We start from the raw sequence: 23,731 nt of genomic DNA, 5'->3' as shown, positions 1-23,731 counted from the left end.
CCTATCTGGGATTTCAACATAACATTCTTCATTAAGCTTAATCATTTCTAACTTTTGATTTAAAGTGAGAAATGTACGAATCTTCCTTTCACTAGAACACTTCGAGGCCATTATAGGGTTATTAATTAGCCTAATTTCAATATTGTTTTGTATCGGGATAGGGAGGTGGTGGGGGCAGAGATGGCTGGTAGGTGGAGCAGTCAGAACACATACAGCATCTTAGATGGGTGTGATTCATGGTTCCCCCAAACAATTGCAATAGTAACATCAAAGATCACAGGTCACCATAAAAAATAAAATAATAATGAAAAAGTTTGAAATATTGTGAGAATTACCAAAATGTGACATAGAGGCATGAAGTGATCAAATTCTGCTGGAAAAATGGCACCACTAGATTTTGCTCGACTCAGGGCAAATCTTCAATTTGTAAAAAAAAAAAAAAAAAAAACCAAATACACAGTATCTGTGAAGCACAATAAAATGAGGTATGCCTGTATTGTTAATTATAGTCACCATGTTGTACGTTAGATCCCCAGAACTTTTAGTTCATCTTTTGACCTACATCTCCCCATTTCCCCCATACCCCTGGCAACCACCATTCTACTCTGTATTTCTTTGAGTTTGGCTGTAAAAAAGCAGTTTTATTTCTTCCCTTTCTAATATTCTTTCTTTTTCTCGCCACTGGCTACGACCTCCAGTACAGTGTTAATTAGAGCTATATCATTGTTGACTAAAATTAAGTCATTAATTTAAGATATTTCTTCTTTCTAATATAAACATTTAAGCAATAAGTTCTCCTTTAGCCCCCTTTCCCCAATTTTTTATATTGTGGAGTCCTTATCATATAAAGTATTTTCTACTTTATTTTGTCATTTCTTCTTTAACCCATGGGTTACTTAGATGTATGTTGTTAATTTCCAGATATTTGGGACTTTTCTAAGTATCTTTCAATCACTGATTTTTAATTTAATTCACTTATGGCCAAAGAACATAATCTATAGGATTTCAAAGTTTTAAAATTAACTGGCCTCAGCATGTGGTCTCGCTCGTATTTTTTTTAACCAAGGACGTCACAATATGTAACTCAGAAGTAAACTCAGTTTAGATCTCTGTAGATTATTCATTCATTTAACGTTCAGTTGATACCTAATAATGCGAACCATTTCTCTGAAATAGTTCATTGATCTTAGATCATTGGCTGTTGACTCCAGATAATTATTGATCAGTTTCTCTTGGATCCCAGTGTTAAATAGAGGTGCCTCAGGCCTAAAGGGAAGGCAAAGGAAGTAGTACTCTTGTCTCACTCTTATTCTGTGCTTCTGTTTAATGCCTACAGTAAGCATAGAACCTTTCTACTTTTATCTGTTTTATATAAAGGAATTTCCCATAAAGTTCACTCATTTATCAAGTATTTTTTGAGACATTGTTATTGTGCTAGATCCTATCTTGTCCTTTGACTTTGTTCAAAAAACACTGACTATACCATAGGATCCATGGATGACTTCTCATTACATGCCATTCTTTTTTAAATACATAATGATGAAAACTGATAGAGTTCCCTTGGGAGGTCTTGAACTGCATGTCCCCATACACAGAGACTAGAAGGGAAGAGAAAATTGTCCTAAGTTTGGTCTGGTTTTTTGAGTGATGTAATTTGAAAGCCATTTCTGGGAAGAAATTAGCATTTCTAGAAAAATTTAGGCAGTTTTCTAGCCTCTTCTAAAGAACCAGGCACCCACCCACCCACCCACCAGCTGATTGTCAGGCACTGTTTTGCTCTCTTTTTTAAATATTCCATGTGCACTTGAAGAGGATTCTATAAATGTCAGTTAGAAGGTGGTTGATAGTATTGTGCAGCTCTTCTATGATACATAGATTTTTTTTTTGGGTAGTGTGGCTGTCCAAAGAGTTACTGACATTACTCTGATGGCTGATTTGTTCATTTCTTCCTTTAGATCTGTCAATTTTTGCTTCATGTATTTTGAAACTGTATTTTTAAATGTTTACAGGATTGTTAATGTCTTCTGATGAATTGTCCCTCTTAATGTCTCTTTTTACTTTGGTAATATTCTTAGACTTGAAGTCTTATTATTTCTGGTACTATGCTTTATTAAACTTATTGCTTGTATGAACTATGTATTTCCGCTCTTGTATTTTCAGCCCATCCATATATTATATTTAAAGTGCATCTTTTTTTGTAGACATTTTGCATCCTGTATTCATTCTGACAAGTCTCCGGCTTATTGGCGTATGTGGTGTATTTATGTATAACGTTATCATTGATGGGTTGGACTTACTCTTTGTTTTACTCTTTACTGTGTTTTCGGTTATCTGTTTTTTGTTCTTCTTTCTTTCCTTTGGGCTTATTTTTTAGTATTTCATTTTAGTTTTCTATATGCTCTTTAGTTACATCTCTTTTGCCCTTTGTGTGTGTGGGGGGGAGTTGCTTTCACAGCGACAATATGCATCTTTAGCTTTGCAGTAATGTAGTGGTTTTTAAACACCTCTTGTTGCTTCTGCTGCCATTGTCATAAATTACACTAAATGCTTTTAGAGTTACAGTTTTTTTCTGTAGTTGGTCACCTCCTTTTTTTTTTTTTTTTTTTTTTTATAGAATACTGAATCAGTATGGCTTTTTTTTTTTTTTTTTTTAAATTTATTTTTGCTGTGTTGGGTCTTCGTTTCTGTGCGAGGGCTTTCTCTAGTTGCGGCGAGCGGGGGCCACTCTTCATCGCGGTGCGCGGGCCTCTCACTATCGCGGCCTCTGTTGTTGCGGAGCACAGGCTCCAGACGCGCAGGCTCAGTAGTTGTGGCTCACGGGCCCAGTTGCTCCGCGGCATGTGGGATCCTCCCAGACCAGGGCTCGAACCCGTGTTCCCTGCATTGGCAGGCAGATTCTCAACCACTGTGCCACCAGGGAAGCCCCGGTCATCTCCTTTTTGTAGAAATTAAGAGACGAACAGAATATTGTCTTTTATATTTACTTACATACCTATACTTTCTAGTTTTTTAAAAAAATTTCCCCCTGATTTAGAGTTTTCATCTGTTGTCATTTCTCTTTATCCTGAAGAATTTTCCTTTAGGCATTTCTTTGTGCAAAGTCCGATAGAAGTCTTTCAGTTTTTGTTTATCTGAACACATTTTTGTTTTGACTTCTTTTATGAAGGATATTTTTGTTGATTATAGATTTTAGGTTGAGGGTTTTTTTTGTTTGTTTGTTTTTTCCTTGCAGCTCTTTAAAGCTGCTGTTCCATTATCTTCTGGCTTCCATTGTTTCTGATGAGAAATTGTTATTCACGTCTTTATGCCTTTACATGTATAAATTGCTCTGGTTTGGCTGCTGTCAAAGTTAAACAAAACTGCACATTGTTGGTTAAAGGTGGTAAAAACAGATTTTATTCAGTAACCATTCCAGTAGGGGTAAGATCTGAGCCCAATTCCAGTTTGCACAGAGGTGACTGGGAGAATGAGGGAGTAGCAAGGGGGTGATGAGTGGGGTCTGGAACAGAGTCAGGGAAGTGAAAAATTACCCAAAAAGTGGGTACGAGGTTTGGTCAGTGTCCGTGTGATTTAGGCCATCTGTGTCTGCTAAATGGCATTTATCGGAAGTTAAACTTCTGCCTTCCCTCAGAGGGCAGACTGGAAGATGGAGACCCCATTTTTTCCTGGTGATTGGTTACATTTCAAAGGAATGGTTTTCAGGTCCTCCACTCCTGAGTTGTACGAGTCATGTATGTATACATTTCAAAGAGACAGGAAGGATTTACAATTGTAAGCTTTTTAATAGATGCGCTAGGAAAAGGAGGTCAGGGGCCTATGGACCAGTATTGGCTGGAGCAAATGGTAAATTCTTTTGGCAGCCTTGAGCTTTTCCAGGCAGGAACTCAGAAGGGTCTGGGTCACACCAGGGACGAGGCTTTAGGTTGCTAGAAACCATGTTAGAGTTTGGTCACGTCTCTAACTTCAGGGGTTTGGATGGAGTCCTTTGTGCCAAGAGTTTTTATGCTTCTCACCAGCTTAAAGATTTTCTTTTCATCTTTTGTTTTTAGGAGTTTGACAGTGATATGCCCAATATGTTTTTGGTTGTTTGTTTTGTATTTAAACTGCTTGGTATTCACTGAGTTTCTTGGAAGTTTAAGTTTAGTTTTTCACTGAAGTTGAAGATTTTTCAGCCATTATTATTTCAAAATTTTTTTCTTGTTTGTTCTTGCTTCCCCTCTTTCTGGGACTGCACATGTTACTGAGACTGTTTATTTTGTTATTCAGTCTTTTATTTCAGTTCTGATTAGATAATTTCTATTGATCCATCTTCAAATTCACCAACTCTTCTGTCTTCTCCAACCATCAGGTTAATTTTTAATTTCTGATTTTGTAATTTTCAGTTCTAGAGTTTTCATTTAATTTGTTTTTATAGTTTCCATTACTCAGCTGAGATTCCCATCTGTTCATTAAGTCCACGAACATATTCATGATAGTTACTTTAAAATTCTTGTCTGTTAATTCATCTTGGGGGTCTGTTTTTACTGGGGGTAACATTTTCTTATTTCTTCACATGTTTAGTATTTTGTGAGTTTTATACTGGGTATTTGGGACAAAATATTTTAGAGGCTAAATTCTCTTATCTTTCTCTGAAGAATGTTGATTTTTGTTCTAACAGATAGTTTTGGGTGACCTCAGAGTCCAAACCGCCTCTTAGAAAAGGAACAGCTGAAATCTCAGCTTAGTTCTTTCAGACTTTCAAACACTGGTTTTCAGCAGGCCTCCACAGTCTCTCCCACATGCATAGTTTAAGGGTCTGGGCAGAGTTCATACTCCTGTTCAGATTTTTTTTTCCCTTCGTGGCTTCCTTCATTATGGGATTTCCCTCTTCTCTTTCCAGCCTTTCCGGCAGCCCCAAATCCACCCTCTGATTCTGCAGGTCCTTAAAACTGCTGTTTTCTGCTTAAGGTCTAGTTGCCCTGGGTAGCTTACACTGTGGGGTGCCTTTGGATATAGAGCCACACAAATGCAGCTCTCATCCAGTGCAGTTCCCCCCTTACAAAGGCTGACTTCCCTTCAATTTGTATCTGTTTTTGGTCTCTCTCCACTGTTATCAAATAGTTGATTTTATTATATTTTCAAATAGTTAATTTTATTATGTTTTGTTCAGAGGCTCTCATTTTTATCCAAAGGAAGATTTGCCTAATTGAGGCTACTCTACTGGCAGAACCTCTATTCTGTTTTGTTTGTGTATTCTTTTGTTAATTGCGTACTATTTCTATTACTGAGGATTTATAATGTGTTTCAGGATCTGGTACGGCCAGTTTCTTCTTTGTCAGAGTTTTCCTGGTCATTCTTGTTTATTTTGATACATTATATTTCAGGCAGTTTTATCAGGGTCTTAAACAATTTTTTTTTAAATTTATTTTTATTTATTTATTTTTGGCTGTGTTGGGTCTTCGCTTCTGTGCGAGGGCTTTCTCTAGTTGTGGCAAGCGGGGGCCACTCTTCATCGCGGTACGCGGGCCTCTCACTATCGTGGCCTCTCTTGTTGGAGAGCACAGGCTCCAGACGCGCAGGCTCAGTAGTCGTGGCTCACGGGCCTAGTTGCTCCGCAGCATGTGGGATCTTCCCAGACCAGGGCTCGAACCCATGTCCCCTGCATTAGCAGGCAGATTCTCAACCACTGCGCCACCAGGGAAGCCCCTTAAACAATTTTTTAAAATTTTTATTGAGTGCATCAAATATATAAATTTGTCAGAACTGATATCGCTATGATGTTATCTTCCTGTCTAGGAAGATGTATTTTTTCTCTTTGCTCAGTTGATTTTTCTGTTCTTTAGTAATAATTAAAATGTTTCTTGGTGTAGTTTTGACACATTTATAATTACATTTATTCTAGGTGCTTTATATATTTTGTTATAAATTGATTCTTTAAAAAAATTTTCTTATATAAACAAGGAAAATTTTTACTTGATAGAAGCAAATTTATTATTTTTAAATAAACCTTCCATTTTGTGAGAGAGAGATTATAATGATCAATAGAACTGAGGCTTAAATATACCCTGTGATGGCAATGGGAAAGTGGCCGAGTTAGAGTTGGGATTTAGGTCTTTCTGCCTCTAAATTGATTGCATGTTTTTAACAACTACTGCGTATTGTTCTCTGATATATTTCAAGGCTTGAATAAAGCACAACTTAAGCTCTTCATGCCCTATTACATTCTGGTTCTCATGTCAGTTCCAGAGTTACTTGAGTGAAAAGTTCATTTTAGTCTCATAAGAGCAGAATAGCCTCATTATCTTCTCTTTTATCAATCATTTTCCTCAAATTATTTTCAAAGAGAGAAGAAAGAGTAAGATGCATACTGTTCCTTCTGAGGTTTAAATACAGATTCATGAGACTATAGAATAGTTGATTTTATTGTGTTTTAAACTACATGGTGCTGTATGTTTCCAGTAGATATTTGATAAATATCTGAATTAAAGAACCAATTATGTCATGGTTGTTTAGTCAGTACACCTTTGGGAAAAAAGGAAAGGTCTGAATTATCCTCCAGTTTGTTTTTTTCTGACTTTTGTAGTCTGAGAAGTGGAAGTTAGAAGCCTAAAAACCAAGAGAATCTGTAAAATGTCTCAGAAAGCTGCTGGAAAGTGTCTGAAAATGTATTTTTAAAAACCATCCAGTATTATACTTACTGTAGCCTCCAAAGTATGGCGTGAAATGTTTCTGCAGCCCAGTGACTGTGCAAAAGGCCCTGTAGCGCTGAAGCCCTGAGGCCCTGAAGCCCTGAAGCCCTGAAGCCCTGAAGCCCTGAAGCCCTGAAGCCCGGCAGCCCCCTTGATGTGTTGTCCAGCCACAGGAAGACAGCAGTTTTCACCAGTGCCCTTTGAAATGCTGATTGAGTTAGCTCATTAGCAAAGTATACATCTGGAATTTAACCAGTTGTTTAATTTGACTTTCAGAAGTTGTTTTGAAGTATTTCTTTCTCTTCCTTTAAATTTTGATGATTTTGTAATATGTAAGAAATGGAATAGAGTTTCAGAAATTATCTTTTGACTCTAATTTTAAAAGTATGACTTATAACTGAGACCCTTTTGGCTGTCATTAGTTCCATTCCAGACTGTTTTTAAGCTCCTGTTCTTTTCTCGTTTTCTTCTCTTCTCCCACAGATGAAGTGGTGGCAGGGAAAATAGGCAGACTTATCTCTGGGCTGCCCTTGTTCTGGAAAGAAATGTGGAAGAAAAATTTTGAGGTCTTTCTGGTGTATGCCTTTCAGGTGTATTAATGAGAAAAACTAGATATAGCAACTTTGTCATATTCATACTATCTTTTATGCATTTTGTCCTTTCATGTATCTTTAGTCCTCGTAGCAATTTCTTAAAACTTTTAAGGTAGTATGCTGCGCTAGAATGACGTCAAAATCCATTTCCTTGTCCTTTACAGTAATAAGAGAGCAATAATAATTTTCAGTAAAACTGAATATATATGTATCTCAAACAAATAACCTGGAAATCTTAACTGTGGGTATATGTCTATTTCAATTGGAATTTTACCTATATTAAAAATACTAGTTGACATCCATTTTTAGATAAGTTTTTTTAAAAAACTGGGTTATAAAATGAAGCACTGTTAGTAAGGCTAATGGCATAGGATCCTTTGTTGTGAGTAGAAGAGATTGGAAAAGGCATAGGTATGATTTCATTAAGCTAGAGAGCATTGGTGTTCACATTTTAAAAACATAATCATAACTTATCTGGAGTCACATGTTCCATTTTATTGGCTTCCTTCATATAGAAAATATAGAAACCAGCACTAAATGCCTGTGAAAAAGTGAAGCAATGTATATTTTCTGGGTGAAGGAAGTATTCTGTACATTTTCCATGTTTTACATCATGGTAATTTGAATAACCATGCTTCCATGTTCACATCAATTTTTTGTTTTTCAATTTATGCACAGCACTTGCTCTGAAATTTGGGGACTGAGTACACCAAATACGATAGATCAGTGGGATACAACAGGCCTTTACAGCTTCTCTGAACAAACCAGGTGAATATTCTGCCCTCTATCGAATCCTAGAGATCTTGTGGGAGGGAGGGTGTTTTGGAAGACCTATAGTGGGTTGCTTAGTATAATTTTGCCTTGGATGTTTCCTTAATGTAAAATAAGGCATGGCATTTAAAATAACTGCTTGCCAGTACTAAAAATATATTAAATGTTTCAGCTGATGTTTTATCAATGAAATTCTAGTTTTGAATCTTTTTAAAATTATTGCATCCCCTAAAGAATAGAAACCTTGATAACTATATTCTCATTTTAGTGTGAGGTTAGATTATAATCTGTTGTTGGCCTAACTTTTAAGTAGATACATAACCAGTTTTTGCTAAATTTCTTGCTATCATCTAAATCTCATCTGTATACTAATAAGTACATACTTATTTACTGAACCCCTTATATCACAATTAATGCCAGGTGAACTCGTTTTTATGTTTTCTTTTTTTTTTTTATCACCTTATTCTCGTTTTTGAGCATATTGGTATTGGTCCATTTCATCTCATCATATTCATCACCATCTGCATTTATGTGTGAGCTGTATAGAAATATACCTCAGTACTCAAAACAGTCACAACTGGGTAATGAGTTACATTAGTTTTAGTAAGTTACTTTTACATCATTGTTGGTATTTATCATTCTTCACACTAGTTCTTTTTTTTGATAATTCTGTCACCTACAGAAATAATGCCCTTAAAAGCCTCCCTAAATAAGAGTTTGATTCACTAAAGATGGAAGTTGTTGACAGAAGTTTTTCAAGTATAGCTATATGATACTTTTTTTAAAAAATCACTTTTTCCCTAAGCGGTTACCTGTTCATTGACATTTGAGTCATTTATGTAGCATATTTATAAGAAACATACCCTAGTGTTGCTGCTTACTTTTATATGAGATCCATTAGATAACACATGTTTCTTCCTTGTACTCACTAAAACTAAACGTCTGTCATTCCTTTCTTTATGCTCTTATTGTACTAATTTATCCCAGTTGAGTACATTTATTTTTTTTAAAGTTCCCACCTTTCTTTTCCCTTGCTTCCCAATAGGTCTCTTGATGGTCGTCTTCAGGTATCTCATCGGAAAGGACTGCCACATGTAATATATTGCCGATTATGGCGCTGGCCTGACCTTCACAGTCATCATGAACTCAAGGCAATTGAAAACTGCGAATATGCTTTTAATCTTAAAAAGGATGAAGTATGTGTAAACCCTTACCACTACCAGAGAGTTGAGACACCAGGTAGGAAAAGTAGATTTTTTCCCCCTTGTTTTAATTAAATGCTTGAACTTAAGTTCAACTTAAGTGTATTAGGTACTCTTATACCTAATTGACCCAGGGAAATTTTGGTATAAAACTCTAATAAGTTACCTTAAATTCAGTATATTTTTTGGCAGTAATTAAAAATACTTTAAAGTTTTTTAACACATGTTATGGGAAAATATATCTTAGAGGGAGAGATATCTTAGTTTCTTGGAATAGCAAGCATTTCACATCAAAGTACGTATCTAGGAAATTCTAATCCCACAGATACACAGTCTGCTTAGAACTGAGTGATATGTCTTACTACTTGTCTGCTGCACTACCTGTTTTCAGTAATTTTGCTCTTTGTTTTTTTGATGTACTTTAATGACATCATTTGCATCTAAGCAGTTCGGTAAAACTCATAGCAGGACTTTCAATTTACTTAGCTGTATACTTGAAACTTTCTAAAAGAATACAGCTATATTTTCAAAAAATACCCCAAATCTGATTTTACAAATCTTTCTGCAACCTTCCCAATGAGGATTTATGAACTTCTATAGTTCTATAGCAATATAATATTACCAGGATCACTTTGTCCCCAAAAGTACAAGATAAATTGGGACTTGGAGATTTAGATTGTGGACTACATGACAAGTTAAAATCATAATCAGGTTTGTCAATTTCTCAATAGCCAAATAATACCAAGTAGGTGGATCCTAAACTTCAAAAATTAATGAAAACTTTTAATACAGGTGTCATCCTCCCCTTTGCTCTGCCATTGACTTGGATTTCTTTTACTCTTTTAGTTTTGCCTCCGGTGTTAGTGCCACGGCATACTGAGATCTTAACAGAACTACCACCTCTGGATGATTATACCCACTCCATTCCAGAAAACACTAATTTCCCAGCAGGAATTGAGCCACAGAGTAATTATATCCCAGGTATTTTTGCCTCAGAATCTCCTAAAATTTGGGATAGATACAAATTTTGTTCATAAACGTTCAAGTATTAATAAATTATGGTTTGGCTTTTTTAAATTTTTAGTTCTACAGACATAGCAACACGTATGTTGTGCTGAAAATCAGAAGACCTCTATTTTAGTTCTTTTTTCATCTGGGACTCAGTAATGCTGATAAATAAATGAACTGCATGGTTCTCACATTCTGCTCTATTATATTATATGTCCAGTAATATTCCATGATATGGAAACTACTCTTTTAGTTTTCACTGTTTGTTAGGAGAACAGCTAATAATTTCTTCCTTTTTTGTCTGTTTCCTTTTTTTTTTGGTTTTTTTTTTTTCCTAGCACAAACTAAAGATATAAGACGGAGCATTTAGCTATACATTGGATTTTTTTAGTGTCTTTTTTCTCCTTGTGTAATATTTATCTATTCCACTCTTATGTTTATTTTATACAACTGAAAATATGTAAGGAACTTGGAGTTTCAACTGCATTTAAAAAATTGCTTTGTCTCATCATAGAAATAATGCTTGTTCATTGGAGATAATTTTGAAAACATAAGGAAAAGGAAGGATTTTTAAAAATAGCTTATTTTAAGGTTAAAAAGTGTTTTCTGATTATTTTAATGCCTTTTTCTTTTATTACTGTTTTATTCCAGAAGAAGATTTAAAGCTGTTTTTTGGGTAGCTGGGAAACAAACATTTTGAGAAGTTAGGAGGAGACAGGGCAAAGACGTTGTTGTGGAGAATGGGGGCCAGGGTGAGGGGAAAGAGGATGAACAAAGGGCATTTTGTAGGGAGAAGAATTTGACTGGAAGTGGTTACGTGTGGGTAGTGTTTTGAGTGAGGGGGTACTTAAGTCTCTGATGTGGGAATTAGTATAATTCAACAATACTTAGGAAACTGAGGTATAAGCATACACTCTTGTAAGACACCTACCCAATAATTATATGGAGGATGTTAGAATGTTTAGTGGCTTTCACTTGTGGAGATGTTTGGGCTTATTTTCCCTGTTATCTTTACTTGTTTAGATTAGGGCATTTTACAGAGTAGAAAATCACAAGTGGATTACACCTATCTGCTTTTCTGGACAGTGGGGCTTTACCCAGCTCCAACTGACAGCAAAACCTTGGGATTCACTTTTTATTCCATTCCGAAAGAAATTTTAACATTTCCTCCAAAACACTAGTACCTTTGTAGTCTATTATTTTATAGATAACTAATAATGGAGAAAAATGAAAAAGGATAACATATTTATCAGTTCAGTATTTCTTCCTCTTTAGACCTTTGAGAGATGAGTGGTTAAACGGGCAAAGTTTAGCTCTTTTTTTTAGTTTGCTTTAACTTTTGCAATAGCACGTAATGGTATGTATTATTCTTATTTTTGTATTCTTTGTTGTTTGAGTGTATGAAGGAATTTATTTTATTCTTATATTAAAAATTTGCGGGCACTGACACTTAAAATGAAAAGTTTGATACTTAAGTTAAAATTTATAGTTAGCTTATTGAAGAGAGATTGTAAAAAGTTTATGAAGGAAGCCTTTATTTAACCCACATCATTTAAACTTATTTTTTCCTCCTTGAAATTATAATTGGTAATATTGTATAAATGTTTTCATTTTACATGAAGCTTATTCAGATATTCAGATGCTTCCTGAATATAAACATTTTGTTCATAAACCATATTGGAAATGACACATTAGAACCTTAAGTATTTTCAGGAAGTCGTTTGCCTCAGTTTTGTGTAGTAGTCTGTATTTGAATTTAATTTTCTGCCTCAAGCATTCAGGATTTACTGGTTAGCAATCATGGAGCAATACACTTTTTAGGTAGAATTCAAGCTAGACCATTCCTGAACTATATTACCATATTTTGCCCTATAGAACCTAATGTAAGATGTAAGCCTGTATTATTTTGTAATCCAGAATCTTGTGTGCCTGTGTTGTGTGTCCTTTAATCATCTCTAAGTACCCGTCCATGATGGCCATTAGGTTAAAAAAAAAATAATAATTATGGGTACTACTTTCTTTGAAACATACCGATCAGAACTGAGGCATCTTTGAAGTTATATTTTTGGCTCTTGCCCCAGAAAATACGCATATGACAATGAGCCAGATATGTAAATAATAGCTAAGAAAATATGCACAGAGAGCTCAATTATATTACAGGTAAGTTGTAAGGTTTCACCTATAAGGTTTGGATCAGAACCTGAATCATAAGTCCTCAGTATCCAATATTGCTTTTTATAGAGATGTTATATAACATTGATATGTTATTTGGAGTGACTTGTGGGTTATCTTTGGTAGCTGGGAGAAAAGGCGATGAGATTAAATTGAACCTGTACGTGATTTGTTCTAAACTTTTTTAGAAACGCCACCTCCTGGATATATCAGTGAAGATGGAGAAACAAGTGATCAACAGTTGAACCAAAGTATGGATACAGGTAAAAATATTTTTCAAAATTCCTCAGTAATTAGATACACATTTTTGCCTTGTTGGAAACTCACTAGAGTTATTCATAACCCTTACATTTAGAGAAGTTGGGACATATCAAAAAAAAGAATCATCGTGATTTAATCATATTTGAATCTTCAGAGAGAGGAGTCAGTGAAAGATTAACATATGCTACTCTGCAGAATAATTGTTAGAATTTTCTCTTATTAGAGTAAACAAATAAAAATTGGAGAACACTCACTTTTCTTTTTAAAATATTGATATTCTGTGCTTCTGTTTAAAGTTTTAGGTACTCTGAATAAATGTCTTTGTGATGAAAGATTCTAATTAATTAGCCCAATAACAGGCTTTCAGAGGAACTTGGAAGTAAGAGATGGGGATCAGCTTTTCAGTGCTCTTTTAACTTACTAGTGAGTTCTGAATTATAGTAGATTGTGTATACAAAATACCTTGTATATTGTACCTGACCTAATGCAGTTAATTTCTAATATTTAGCTACCAACTTCAAACACAATGAAGAAAAAATTAACGTGTAATCGATATTACACACATCAAAGCTTTAAAACAGTTGTTATGTAATAAAATGTATATAACCCATCAGAACTAATAGGTTACCAGTGAAATAGCTGTGATGTCATTGTAATTATATGTTTTGATCTATTCCACCCTGGTTATATCTTAAGGATTGGACACCTTAATATCACAACTTCCCAAATTATAGCATCCGCTTTTCTACACAGTTTATACTAAAGCATTCTGCAGTTATGATAATTTAAGTTATTTTTTACATGGGGGGGGGCTGGGGTGGTTGGCTTTTACCATAATTCTGTTGTTTAAATTCTTCCATTATTTAGACTCCCAAGTGAAGAAGTTTCTGCTATAGCTAATCATACTTAATAGCTTTTTGAAATAGTAGATAACCAAGAAAAGTAGATGATGATCATTGGAAATAACATATCGTGTGTTTTTAAAAAACATTTTTTTTTTGGCCGTGCAGCTTGTGGGATCTTAGTTCCCTGCCCTCAGCAGTGAAAGCGCAGAGTCCTAACCACTGGACCTCCAGGGAATTCCCCATATTATACATCTTAATGCAAATATCTTACTGCAAATGACGTTTGGATTTCCGAATATATCTTCCTAAGACATGCATGTGTGTCAAAGAACTGTATTCCTAAATCAGTCATGTTCCTTTTTGCCCCATGATGGACAGTTGCTACTGTGACACTTAGAAATGAATGCCAATAAAAATACGCCCTAATGACATCATTAATCATCAGGGAAATGCAAATCAAAACCATAATGACATATCACTTCACACCCTCTAGAACGGCTATAATCAAAAAAGGAGGAAGTCTCAATGAAGATCGGAGAAGTTGGAGTCTTCATATGTTGCTAATGGGAGTGTAAAATGGTTCAGTTACCTTGGAAAGATTTGCTATTCCTCAAAGTTAAATATAGTATAACAATATGACCCAGAAATTTCACCCGAGAAAATTGAACCCATGTCCACATTAAACTTGTAAACAAATGTTCATGTAAGCATTATTCATAGTAGCCCAAAATTGGAAACAACCCAAACTATCTATCAAATGATTAATGGATAAATTAAATGAGTTATATCCATACGTTGGAATGTTATTCAACCATATAAAGGAATGAAGTACTGATGCATGCTACAACATTGCTGAACCTTGAAAGCATTATATTAGGTGAAAGAAGCCAGGCGCAAAAGGCCATAAGGGTTCCAATTAGTGCACAAATGCCTATTCTATAATATAGCTGAAACATGGGAAGAACAATAAGATGAATATAATCATTGGTTATGATAATGGTCAAAATCTAAAAGTGGATAATAAGCTGAATCAACTAAAATGAATTCAATGTTTTGGGGCTAGCTTTGAACATAACCTAATATTTCTAATTCTGTTTCAGTGGGGGAAATGTTACTGTCTTTTTCAAAATGACACATTTAAAATTATTTACTGTAATGACAGTGACAGTGTGAATATTTGATTCATGAGATGCTAAAAGTTGGTTTAAATACCAGTCTTCTACCTGCTATCTATTGTTCTCTCAGTGCCATGGGAAGAATTTTCTGACTGATGCAGGGTCCCAATTTAGAGCAAAATTAACCTGTTTTTAAACTCTGGTCCATACCTTCCCTGAGGGAAGGACATAATTAAATTGATCTTTCAAGCTCTGCTTGAAATAGAAGGAGTTAATATTTTTTAAAAGGGTAGCCAGAGGGGCTTCCCTGGTGGTGCAGTGGTTGAGAATCCACCTGCCAATGCAGGGCACACGGGTTCGAGCCCTGGTCTGGGAGGATCCCACATGCCGCGGAGCACCTAGGCCTGTGAGCCACAACTACTGAGCCTGCGCGTCTGGAGCTTGTGCTCTGCAACAAGAGAGGCCGCAACAGTGAGAGGCCCGCGCACCGCGATGAAGAGTGGCCCCCGCTCGCTGCAACTAGAGAAAGCCCTCGCACAGAAACGAAGACCCAACACAGCCAAAAAAATAAATAAATTAAAAAAAAAAAAAAAAAGGGTAACCAGAGGAGAATTCTCTGGCGGCCCAGTAATTAGGACTCCGCCTCTACTGCAGGAGGCACGGGTTCAATCCCTGGTCGGGGAACTAAGATCCAGCTGCGTGACCCTCCCCCCCCAAATAAATAAATAAGAATAAATATAAACAAACAAACAAACAAATAACCATAGGACAAATAATGCAGAATACAGAACTGTATGAACAAGTACCTGTTATTTTTTGCTTTGCTTTTTCTTTTTTTAAAAATTTCTCTGGCCAAGCCTTCATTCTTTAAAGTTTGTGGACATTAAGGAGTAGGCTGAACATCACAGGAAATATAAGTTTGATTTAGTTCTAATTTTTTTTTCTTGCAAGTCAGTCATTTTGTATACCCGTAGACAAGGTTCACATACCCCACTTAGGAGACAGCTTCTCTAACCAAATGCATGGCGGCAGGATAGTATGGTTGGACTCTGAACTAGACTACCTGAGTTTGAATTGTCCCTCTACTATATACTAGCTAGATGACCTAGGCACACAGTTTCCTTATCTGTAAATTAGGAATAATTATAGTACCAAACCCATAGGGTTGTTAATAGTTAATTTTTGTAAAGAAGTTAAATGTTCCTAACTTACAGTAAATACTATGTGAGTATATTTAAAGAAAATATAAAAGGATGAATTAACCATTAAGAAAAAGGAAGAAAGTTGATTGCATGAAAATTAGAAGTAAATTGAGGGACTGAGATCCAGAAGCAGAAGCAGTTTCATCTTCATGATTAGGATCTTCTAAATAAAATAGGAAAATAAGGTTATTTGTCAAGAACGGAGGGTCAGGTTTGAGAACTTTAAGGTAGTGGTCTTATTGGCTATGCCATCTGTGCCGTGTTTTACAGTTTTTAGCATAGATATATAGCATTTCTGTCATTAGATGCGTTCTTCACTGTTTCAACCTTTTCGTGCTATTGTAAATGTTTATTTTTCAATTTTATTTTTAATTGTTTTTTCCTAGGATATAGAATAAAATTTGATTTTTGTATGTTGGTCTTTTTTCCTGAACTTTGCTAAAATCACTTTTTGTATCTAGTATTCTGTAGATTCCTAAGATTTTCTATATATGCTACCTTGTCATCTCTTAAATAAAGACAGTTTTACTTCTTGCTTTCTAATCTTTAAGCTTTCTTCTTTTTTCTGTTCTGGATAAGACCTGCAGTAAACTGTTGAATAGAAATACTAAGAACGGATATTTTTGCATTGTTCTTGATCATTGGGGGAGTACATTTAATAATTCCCCCAATAAGTAAAATGTTAATTATAGATTTTTAATAGATTATCTTTATCAGACTGAGGATTTTCCATTCTGTTCCTAGTGTTCTGAGTGTTTGTAATGAGTGGCTGTGGAATTTTGCCCATAATTTTTCTGCATCTATTGAGAGGATAATACAGTTTTACTCTTTTTGAGTGAATTCCACTAAATGATTTTTCTAATAACCAATTTTGACCTTATTTGGTTGTGATAAATTATACTTTTAAAATATTTACAAATTTAATTTGCTAATGTTCTTAAAAGGATTTTCACATCTATGTTTATGAGAGATTTTGGTCTTTAGTTTTCTTGTAATGTTTTTCTGTAGTTTCAATATCATAATTATGCTGGAATCAAAATATATTGGATGAGGTTTTCTAATATTTTCTGAAAGACTTTGCATAGGATTGGAATTAATTCTTCCTTAAACACTTGATAGCTTCTACCAGAGAAGCCATCTTTTATAGTGAAGGGTTTTTTAAATTGAGAGTTATTTAGATTTTCAATTTTTTGTGTTGGTGTGCTAACTCGTGTCTTACAAGATATTTTGTTCATTTCATATGAATGGTAGATTTTATTGCTATAAAGTTATTTCTAATATTCTGTTATCCTCTTGTCTGCAAGATCAAGTAAATCTTGATGACCCAGTTTTTACTTAAAATGTTGATAGTTTGACTTTTCTCTTTTATTCTTGATAAGTCTTGCAGGGGCTTTATCAGTTAATATTTTTAAAGAACCAGTTTTTGGCTTCTTAAACTTTTCTCTTGTGTTTGCCTTTTTACTGCTTGATTTATTTCTATTCTGCATTGTTTTCTTCTACTTACGTCCCATTTAATGTGGTCGTTTTAGACCCTTGTAGTTTAAATTTAGGTCATTGATTCTTTTGTATTTTTTTCCATTGATTCTTTTTTTTCGGTCTGAGCGTCTATACATTATTTATTTATTTTATTTTATTTATTTTTTTACACAGCAGTGTCTTATGAGTTATCCATTTTATACATATTAGTGTATATATGTCAATCCCAATCTCCCAATTCATCACCCCCTCCCGCCCCCCCCCCCCCACTTTCACCCCTTGGTGTCCATACGTTCTCTACATCTGTGTATCAATTTCTGCCCTGCAAACCGGTTCATCTGTACCATTTTTCTAGGTTCCACATATATGCATTAATATACGATATTTGTTTTTCTCTTTCTGACTGACTTCACTGTATATGACAGTCTCTAGATCCATCCACGTCTCTACAAATGACTCAATTTCGTTCCTTTTTATGGCTGAGTAATATTCCGTTGTATATATGTATCACATCTTCTTTATCCATTCGTCTGTCGATGGGCATTTAGGTTGCTTCCATGTCCTGGCTATTGTAAGTAATGCAATGAACGTTGGGGTACATGTGTCTTTTTGAATTATGGTTTTCTCTGGGTATATGCCCAGTAGTGGGATTGCTGGGTCATATGGTAAATCTATTTTTAGTTTTTTAAGGAACCTCCATACTGTTCTCCATAGTGGCTGTATCAATTACATTCCTACCAACAGTGCAAGAGGGTTCCCTTTTCTCCACACCCTCGCCAGCATTTCTTGTTTGGAGATTTTCTGGTGATGCCCTTTCTAACTGGTGTGAGGTGAAACTTCATTGTAGTTTTGATTTGCATTTCTCTAATAATTAATGATGTTGAGCAGCTTTTCATGTGCTTCTTGGCCATCTGTATGTCTTCTTCAGAGAATTGTCTATTTAGGTCTTCTGCCCATTTTTGGATGGGTTGTTTGTTTCTTTAATATTGAGCTGCATGAGCTGTTTACATATTTTGGAGATTAATCTTTGTTTGTTGATTCGTTTGCAAATATTTTCTCCCATTCTGAGGGTTTTCTTATCGACTTGTTTGTAGTTTCCTTTGCTGTGCAAAAGCTTTTAAGTTTCGTTAGGTCTCATTTGTTTATTTTTGTTTTTATTTCCATTACTCTAGGAGATGGATCAAAAAATATCTTGCTGTGATTTATGTCAAAGAGTGTTCTTCCTATGTTTTCCTCTAAGAGTTTTATAGTGTCCGGTCTTACATTTAGGTCTCTAATCCATTTTGAGTTTATTTTTGTGTATGTTGTTAGGGAGTGTTCGAATTTCATTCTTTTACATGTAGCTGTCCAGTTTTCCCAGGACCACTTATTGAAGACACCGTCTTTTCTCCGTTGTGTGTCCTTGCCTCCTTTGTCATAAATTAGTTGACCATAGGTGCGTGGGTTTATCTCTGGGCTTTCTATCCTGTTCCATTGATCTATATTTCTGTTTTTGTGCCAGTACCATATTGTCTTGATTACTGTAGTTTTGTAGTATAGTCTGAAGTCAGGGAGTCTGATTCCTCCAGCTCCGTTTTTTTCCCTTAAGACTGCTTTGGCTATTCGGGGTTCTTTGTGTCTCCATACAAATTTTAAGATTTTTTGTTCTAGTTCTGGAAAAATTGCATTGGTAATTTGATAGGGATTGCATTGAATCTGCAGATTACTTTGGGTAGTATAGTCATTTTCACAATATTGATTCTTCCAGTCCAAGAACATGGTATATCTCTCCATCTGTTTGTATCATCTTTCATTTCTTTAATCAGTGTCTTACAGTTTTCTGCATACAGGTCTTTTGTCTCCCTAGGTAGGTTTATTCCTAGGTATTTTATTCTTTTTGTTGCAGTGGTAAATGGGAGTCTTTTCTTAATTTCTCTTTCAGATTTTTCATCAATAGTATATAGGAATGCAAGAGGTTTCTGTGCATTAATTCTGTATCCTGCAACTTTACCAAATTCATTGATTAGCTCTAGTAGTTTTCTGGTGGCATCTTTAGGATTCTCTATGTGTAGTATCATGTCATCTGCAAACAGTGTCAGTATTACTTCTTTTCCAATTTGTATTCCTTTTATTTCTTTTTCTTCTCTGATTGCCGTGGCTAGGACTTCCAAAACTATGTTGAATAGTAGTGGTGAGAGTGGACATCCTTGTCTCGTTCCTGATCTTAGAGGAAATGCTTCCAGTTTTTCACCATTGAGAATGATGTTTGCTGAGGGTTTGTCGTATATGGCCTTTATTATGTTGAGGAAAGTTCCCTCTGTGCCCACTTTCTGGAGAGTTTTTATGATAAATGGGTGTTGAATTTTGTCAAAAGCTTTTTCTGCATCTATTGAGATGATCATATGGTTTTTCTTCTTCAGTTTGTTAATATGGTGTATCACATTGATTGATTTGTGTATATTGAAGAATCCTTGCATCCCTGGGATAAATCCCACTTGATCGTGGTGTATGATCCTTTTAATGTGTTGTTGGATTCTGTTTGCCAGTATTTTGTTGAGGATTTTTGCATCTGTATTCATCAGTGATATTGGTGTGTAATTTTCTTTTTTTGTAGTATCTTTGTCTGGTTTTGGTATCAGGGTGCTGGTGGCCTCATAGAATGAGTTTGGGAGTGTTCCTTCCTCTGCAATTTTTTGGAAGAGTTTGAGAAGGATGGGTGTTAGCTCTTCTCTAAATGTTTGATAGAATTCACCTGTGAAGCCATCTGGTCCTGGACTTTTGTTTGTTGAAAGATTTTAAATCACAGTTTCAATTTCATTACTTGTGATTGGTCTGTTCATATTTTGTGTTTCTTCCTGGTTCAGTCTTGGAAGGTTATACCTTTCTAAGAATTTGTCCATTTCTTCCAGATTGTCCATTTTATTGGCATAAAGTTGCTTGTAGTAGTCTCTTAGGATGTTTTGTATTTCTGCGGTGTCTATTGTAACTTCTCCTTTTTCATTTCTAATTTTATTGATTTGAGTCGTCTCCCTCTTTTTCTTGATGAGTCTGGCTAATGGCTTATCAATTTTGTTTATCTTCTCAAAGAACCAGCTTTTAGTTTTATTGATCTTTGCTATTGTTTCCTTTGTTTCTATTTCATTTATTTCCGCTCTGATCTTTATGATTTCTTTCCTTCTGCTAACTTTGGGTTTTGTTTGTTCTTCCTCCTCTAGTTCCTTTAGGTGTAAGGTTAGATCGTTTACTTGAGATTTTTCTTATTTCTTTAGGTAGGCTTGTATAGCTGTAAACTTCCCTCTTAGAACTGCTTTTGCTGCATCCCATAGGTTTTGGATCGTTGTGTGTTCATTGTCATTTGTCTCTAGGTATTTTGTGATTTCCTCTTTGATTTCTTCAGTGATCTCTTGGTTATTTAGTAACGTATTGTTTAGCCTCCATGTGTTTGTCCTTTTTACGTTTTTTTCCCTGTAATTGATTTCTAGTCTCATAGAGTTGTGGTCAGAAAAGATGCTTGATATGATTTCAATTTTCTTAAATTTACTGAGGCTTGATTTGTGACCCAAGATGTGATCTATCCTGGAGAATGTTCCGTGTGCACTTGAGAAGAACGTGTAATCTGCTGTTTTGGGATGGAATGTCCTATAAATATCAATGAAATCTATCTGGTCTATTGTGTCATTTAAAGCTTCTGTTTCCTTATTTATTTTCATTTTGGATGATCTGTCCATTGGTGTAAGTGAGGTGTTAAAGTCCCCCACTATTATTGTGTTACTGTCGATTTCCTCTTTTATAGCTGTTAGCAGTTGCCTTATGTATTGAGGTGCTCCTATGTTGGGTGCATATATATTTATGATTGTTATATCTTCTTCTTGGATTGATCCCTTGATCATTATGTCGTGTCCGTTTTTGTCTCTTGTAACATTCTTTATTTTGAAGTCTATTTTATCTGTTATGAGTATAGCTACTCCAGCTTTCTTTTGATTTCCATTTTCATGGAATATCTTTTTCCATCCTCTCACTTTCAGTCTGTATGTGTCCATAGGTCTGAAGTGGGTCTTTTGTAGACAGCATATATATGGGTCTTGTCTTTGTATTCATTCAGCAAGCCTGTGTCTTTTGGTTGGAGCATTTAATCCATTCACATTTAAGGTAATTATCGATATGTATGTTCCTATGACCATTTTCTTAATTGTTTTGGGTTTGTTTTTGTAGGTTCTTTTCTTCTCTTGTGTTTCCCACTTAGAGAAGTTTCTTTAGCATTTGTTGTAGAGCTGGTTTGGTGGTGCTGAATTCTCTTAGCTTTTGCTTGTCTGTAAAGCTTTTGATTTCTCCATCAAATCTGAATGAGATCCTTGCCGGGTAGAGTAATCTTGGTTGTAGGTTCTTCCCTTTCATCACTTTGAATATGTTATGTCACTCCCTTCTGGCTTGTAGAGTTTCTGCTGAGAAATCAGCTGTTAACTTTATGGGAGCTCCCTTGTATGTTATTTGTTGTTTTTCCCTTGCTGCTTTCAATAATTTTTCTTTGTCTTTAATTTTTGCCACTTTGATTACTATGTGTCTCAGCGTGTTTCTCCTTGAGTTTATCCTGTATGGGACTCGCTGCGCTTCCTGGACTTGGGTGGCTATTTCCTTTCGCATGTTAGGGAAGTTTTCGATTATAATCTCTCCAAATACTTTCTCTGGTCCTTTCTCTCTCTCTTCTCCTTCTGGAACCCCTGTAATGCGTATGTTGTTGTGTTTAATGTTGTCCCAGAGATCTCTTAGGCTGTCTTCATTTCTTTTCATTCTTTTTTCTTTATTCTGTTCTGCAGCAGTGCATTCCACCTTTCTGTCTTCCTGGTCACTTATCCGTTCTTCTGCCTCAGTTATTCTGCTATTGACTTCTTGTAGTGTGTTTGTCATTTCAGTTATTGTATTGTTCACCTCTGTTTGTTTGTTCTTTAATTCTAGGTCTTTATTAAACATTTCTTGCATCTTCTCGATCTTTGCCTCCTTTCTTTTTCCGAGGTCCTGGATCATCTTCACTATCATTATTCTGAATTCTTTTTCTTGAAGCTGGCCTATCTCCACTTCATGTAGTTGTTCTTTTGGGGTTTTATCTTGGTCCTTCATCTGGTATATAGCCCTCTGCCTTTTCATCTTGTCTACCTTTCTGTGAATGTGGTTTTTGTTCCACAGGCTGCAGGATTGTAGTTTTTCTTGCTTCTGCTGTCTGCCCTCTAGTGGATGAGGCTATCTAAGAGGCTTGTGCAAGTTTCCTGATGGGAGTGACTGGTCATTAATTCTTTTCTAATGTAAGCATTTAAAACTAAATTTCCCTCTAAGCCTTACTTTAGCTTCATACCAAAAGTTTTAATAAGTTATTTTTCATTATTATTATTATTATTCAACATCTTTATTGGAGTATACTTGCTTCATAATGGTGTGTTAGTTTCTGCTGTATAACAAAGTGAATCAGCTATACATATACATATATCCGCGTATGTCCTCTCTCTTGCATCTCCCTCTCACCCTCCCTATCCCACCCCTCTAGGTGGGCAAAGAGCAACGAGCTGATCTCCCTGTGCTATGTGGCTGCTTCCCAACAGCTATCTATTTTACATTTGGTAGTGTATATATGTCCATGCCACTCTCTCACTTCCTCCCACCCTACCCTTCCCATGTCCTCAAGTCCATTCTCTATGTCTGCGTCTTTATTCCTGTCTACGTTCTTCCCTACATTCTTCAGAACCTTTTTTTTTTTTTTTTTTAAGATTCAATATATATGTGTTAGCATACGGTATTTGTTTTTCTCTTTCTGACTTACTTCACTCTGTATGAGTCCATCCACCGTGGTACAAATAACTCAATTTTGTTTCTTCTTATGGCTGAGTAATATTCCATTGTATATGTGCACCACATCTTTTTAGTCCATTCATCTTAGATTGACACTAAGATGGACGCTTAGGTTGCTTCCATGTCTTGCCTATTGTAAATAAAGCTGCAGTGAACATTGTGGTACATGACTCTTTTTGAGTTATGGTTTTCTCAGGGTATATGCCCAGTAGGGGGATTGCTCTGTCGTATGGTAGTCCTATTTTTAGTTTTTTGAGGAACCTCCGTACTGTTCTCCGTAGTTGCTGTATCAGTTTACATTCCCACCAACAGTGCAAGAGGGTTCCCTTTTCTCCACACCCTCTCCAGCATTTATTGTTTGTAGATTTTTTTGATGATGGCCATTCTGACCAGTGTGAGGTGATAACTCATTGTAGTTTTGATTTGCATTTCTCTAATAATTTGTGATGTTGAGAATCCTTTCATGTGTTTGTTGGCAATCTGTATATCTTCTTTGGAGAAATTTCTATTTAGGTCTTCTGCCCATTTTTGGATTGGGTTGTTTGTGTTTTTGATATTGAGCTGCATGTGCTGCCTATATATTTTGGAGATTAATCCTTTG

At 35.5% G+C, this 23,731-nt stretch overlaps 1 protein-coding gene across 1 annotated transcript in view; it reads left to right on the top strand.

Moving 5' to 3' along the window:
* The window catches only part of SMAD2 (SMAD family member 2), a 96,995-nt gene that overhangs the window by 51,294 nt on the left and 21,970 nt on the right, over positions 1-23,731 (top strand). Inside the window, exons 4-7 of the mRNA XM_068563308.1 lie at positions 7,940-8,029; positions 9,078-9,271; positions 10,081-10,215; positions 12,603-12,677. Coding sequence (XP_068419409.1) covers positions 7,940-8,029; positions 9,078-9,271; positions 10,081-10,215; positions 12,603-12,677 — 494 coding nt within the window. The remainder of the gene's footprint in view (positions 1-7,939; positions 8,030-9,077; positions 9,272-10,080; positions 10,216-12,602; positions 12,678-23,731) is intronic.

This window comes from Eschrichtius robustus, chromosome 14, assembly GCF_028021215.1.
Source record: "Eschrichtius robustus isolate mEscRob2 chromosome 14, mEscRob2.pri, whole genome shotgun sequence".
In the NCBI taxonomy this organism is placed as follows: Eukaryota; Metazoa; Chordata; class Mammalia; order Artiodactyla; family Eschrichtiidae; genus Eschrichtius; species Eschrichtius robustus.
Note: the sequence above shows the minus strand (reverse complement) of the source record. Positions and strands in the feature narration are given on the sequence as shown.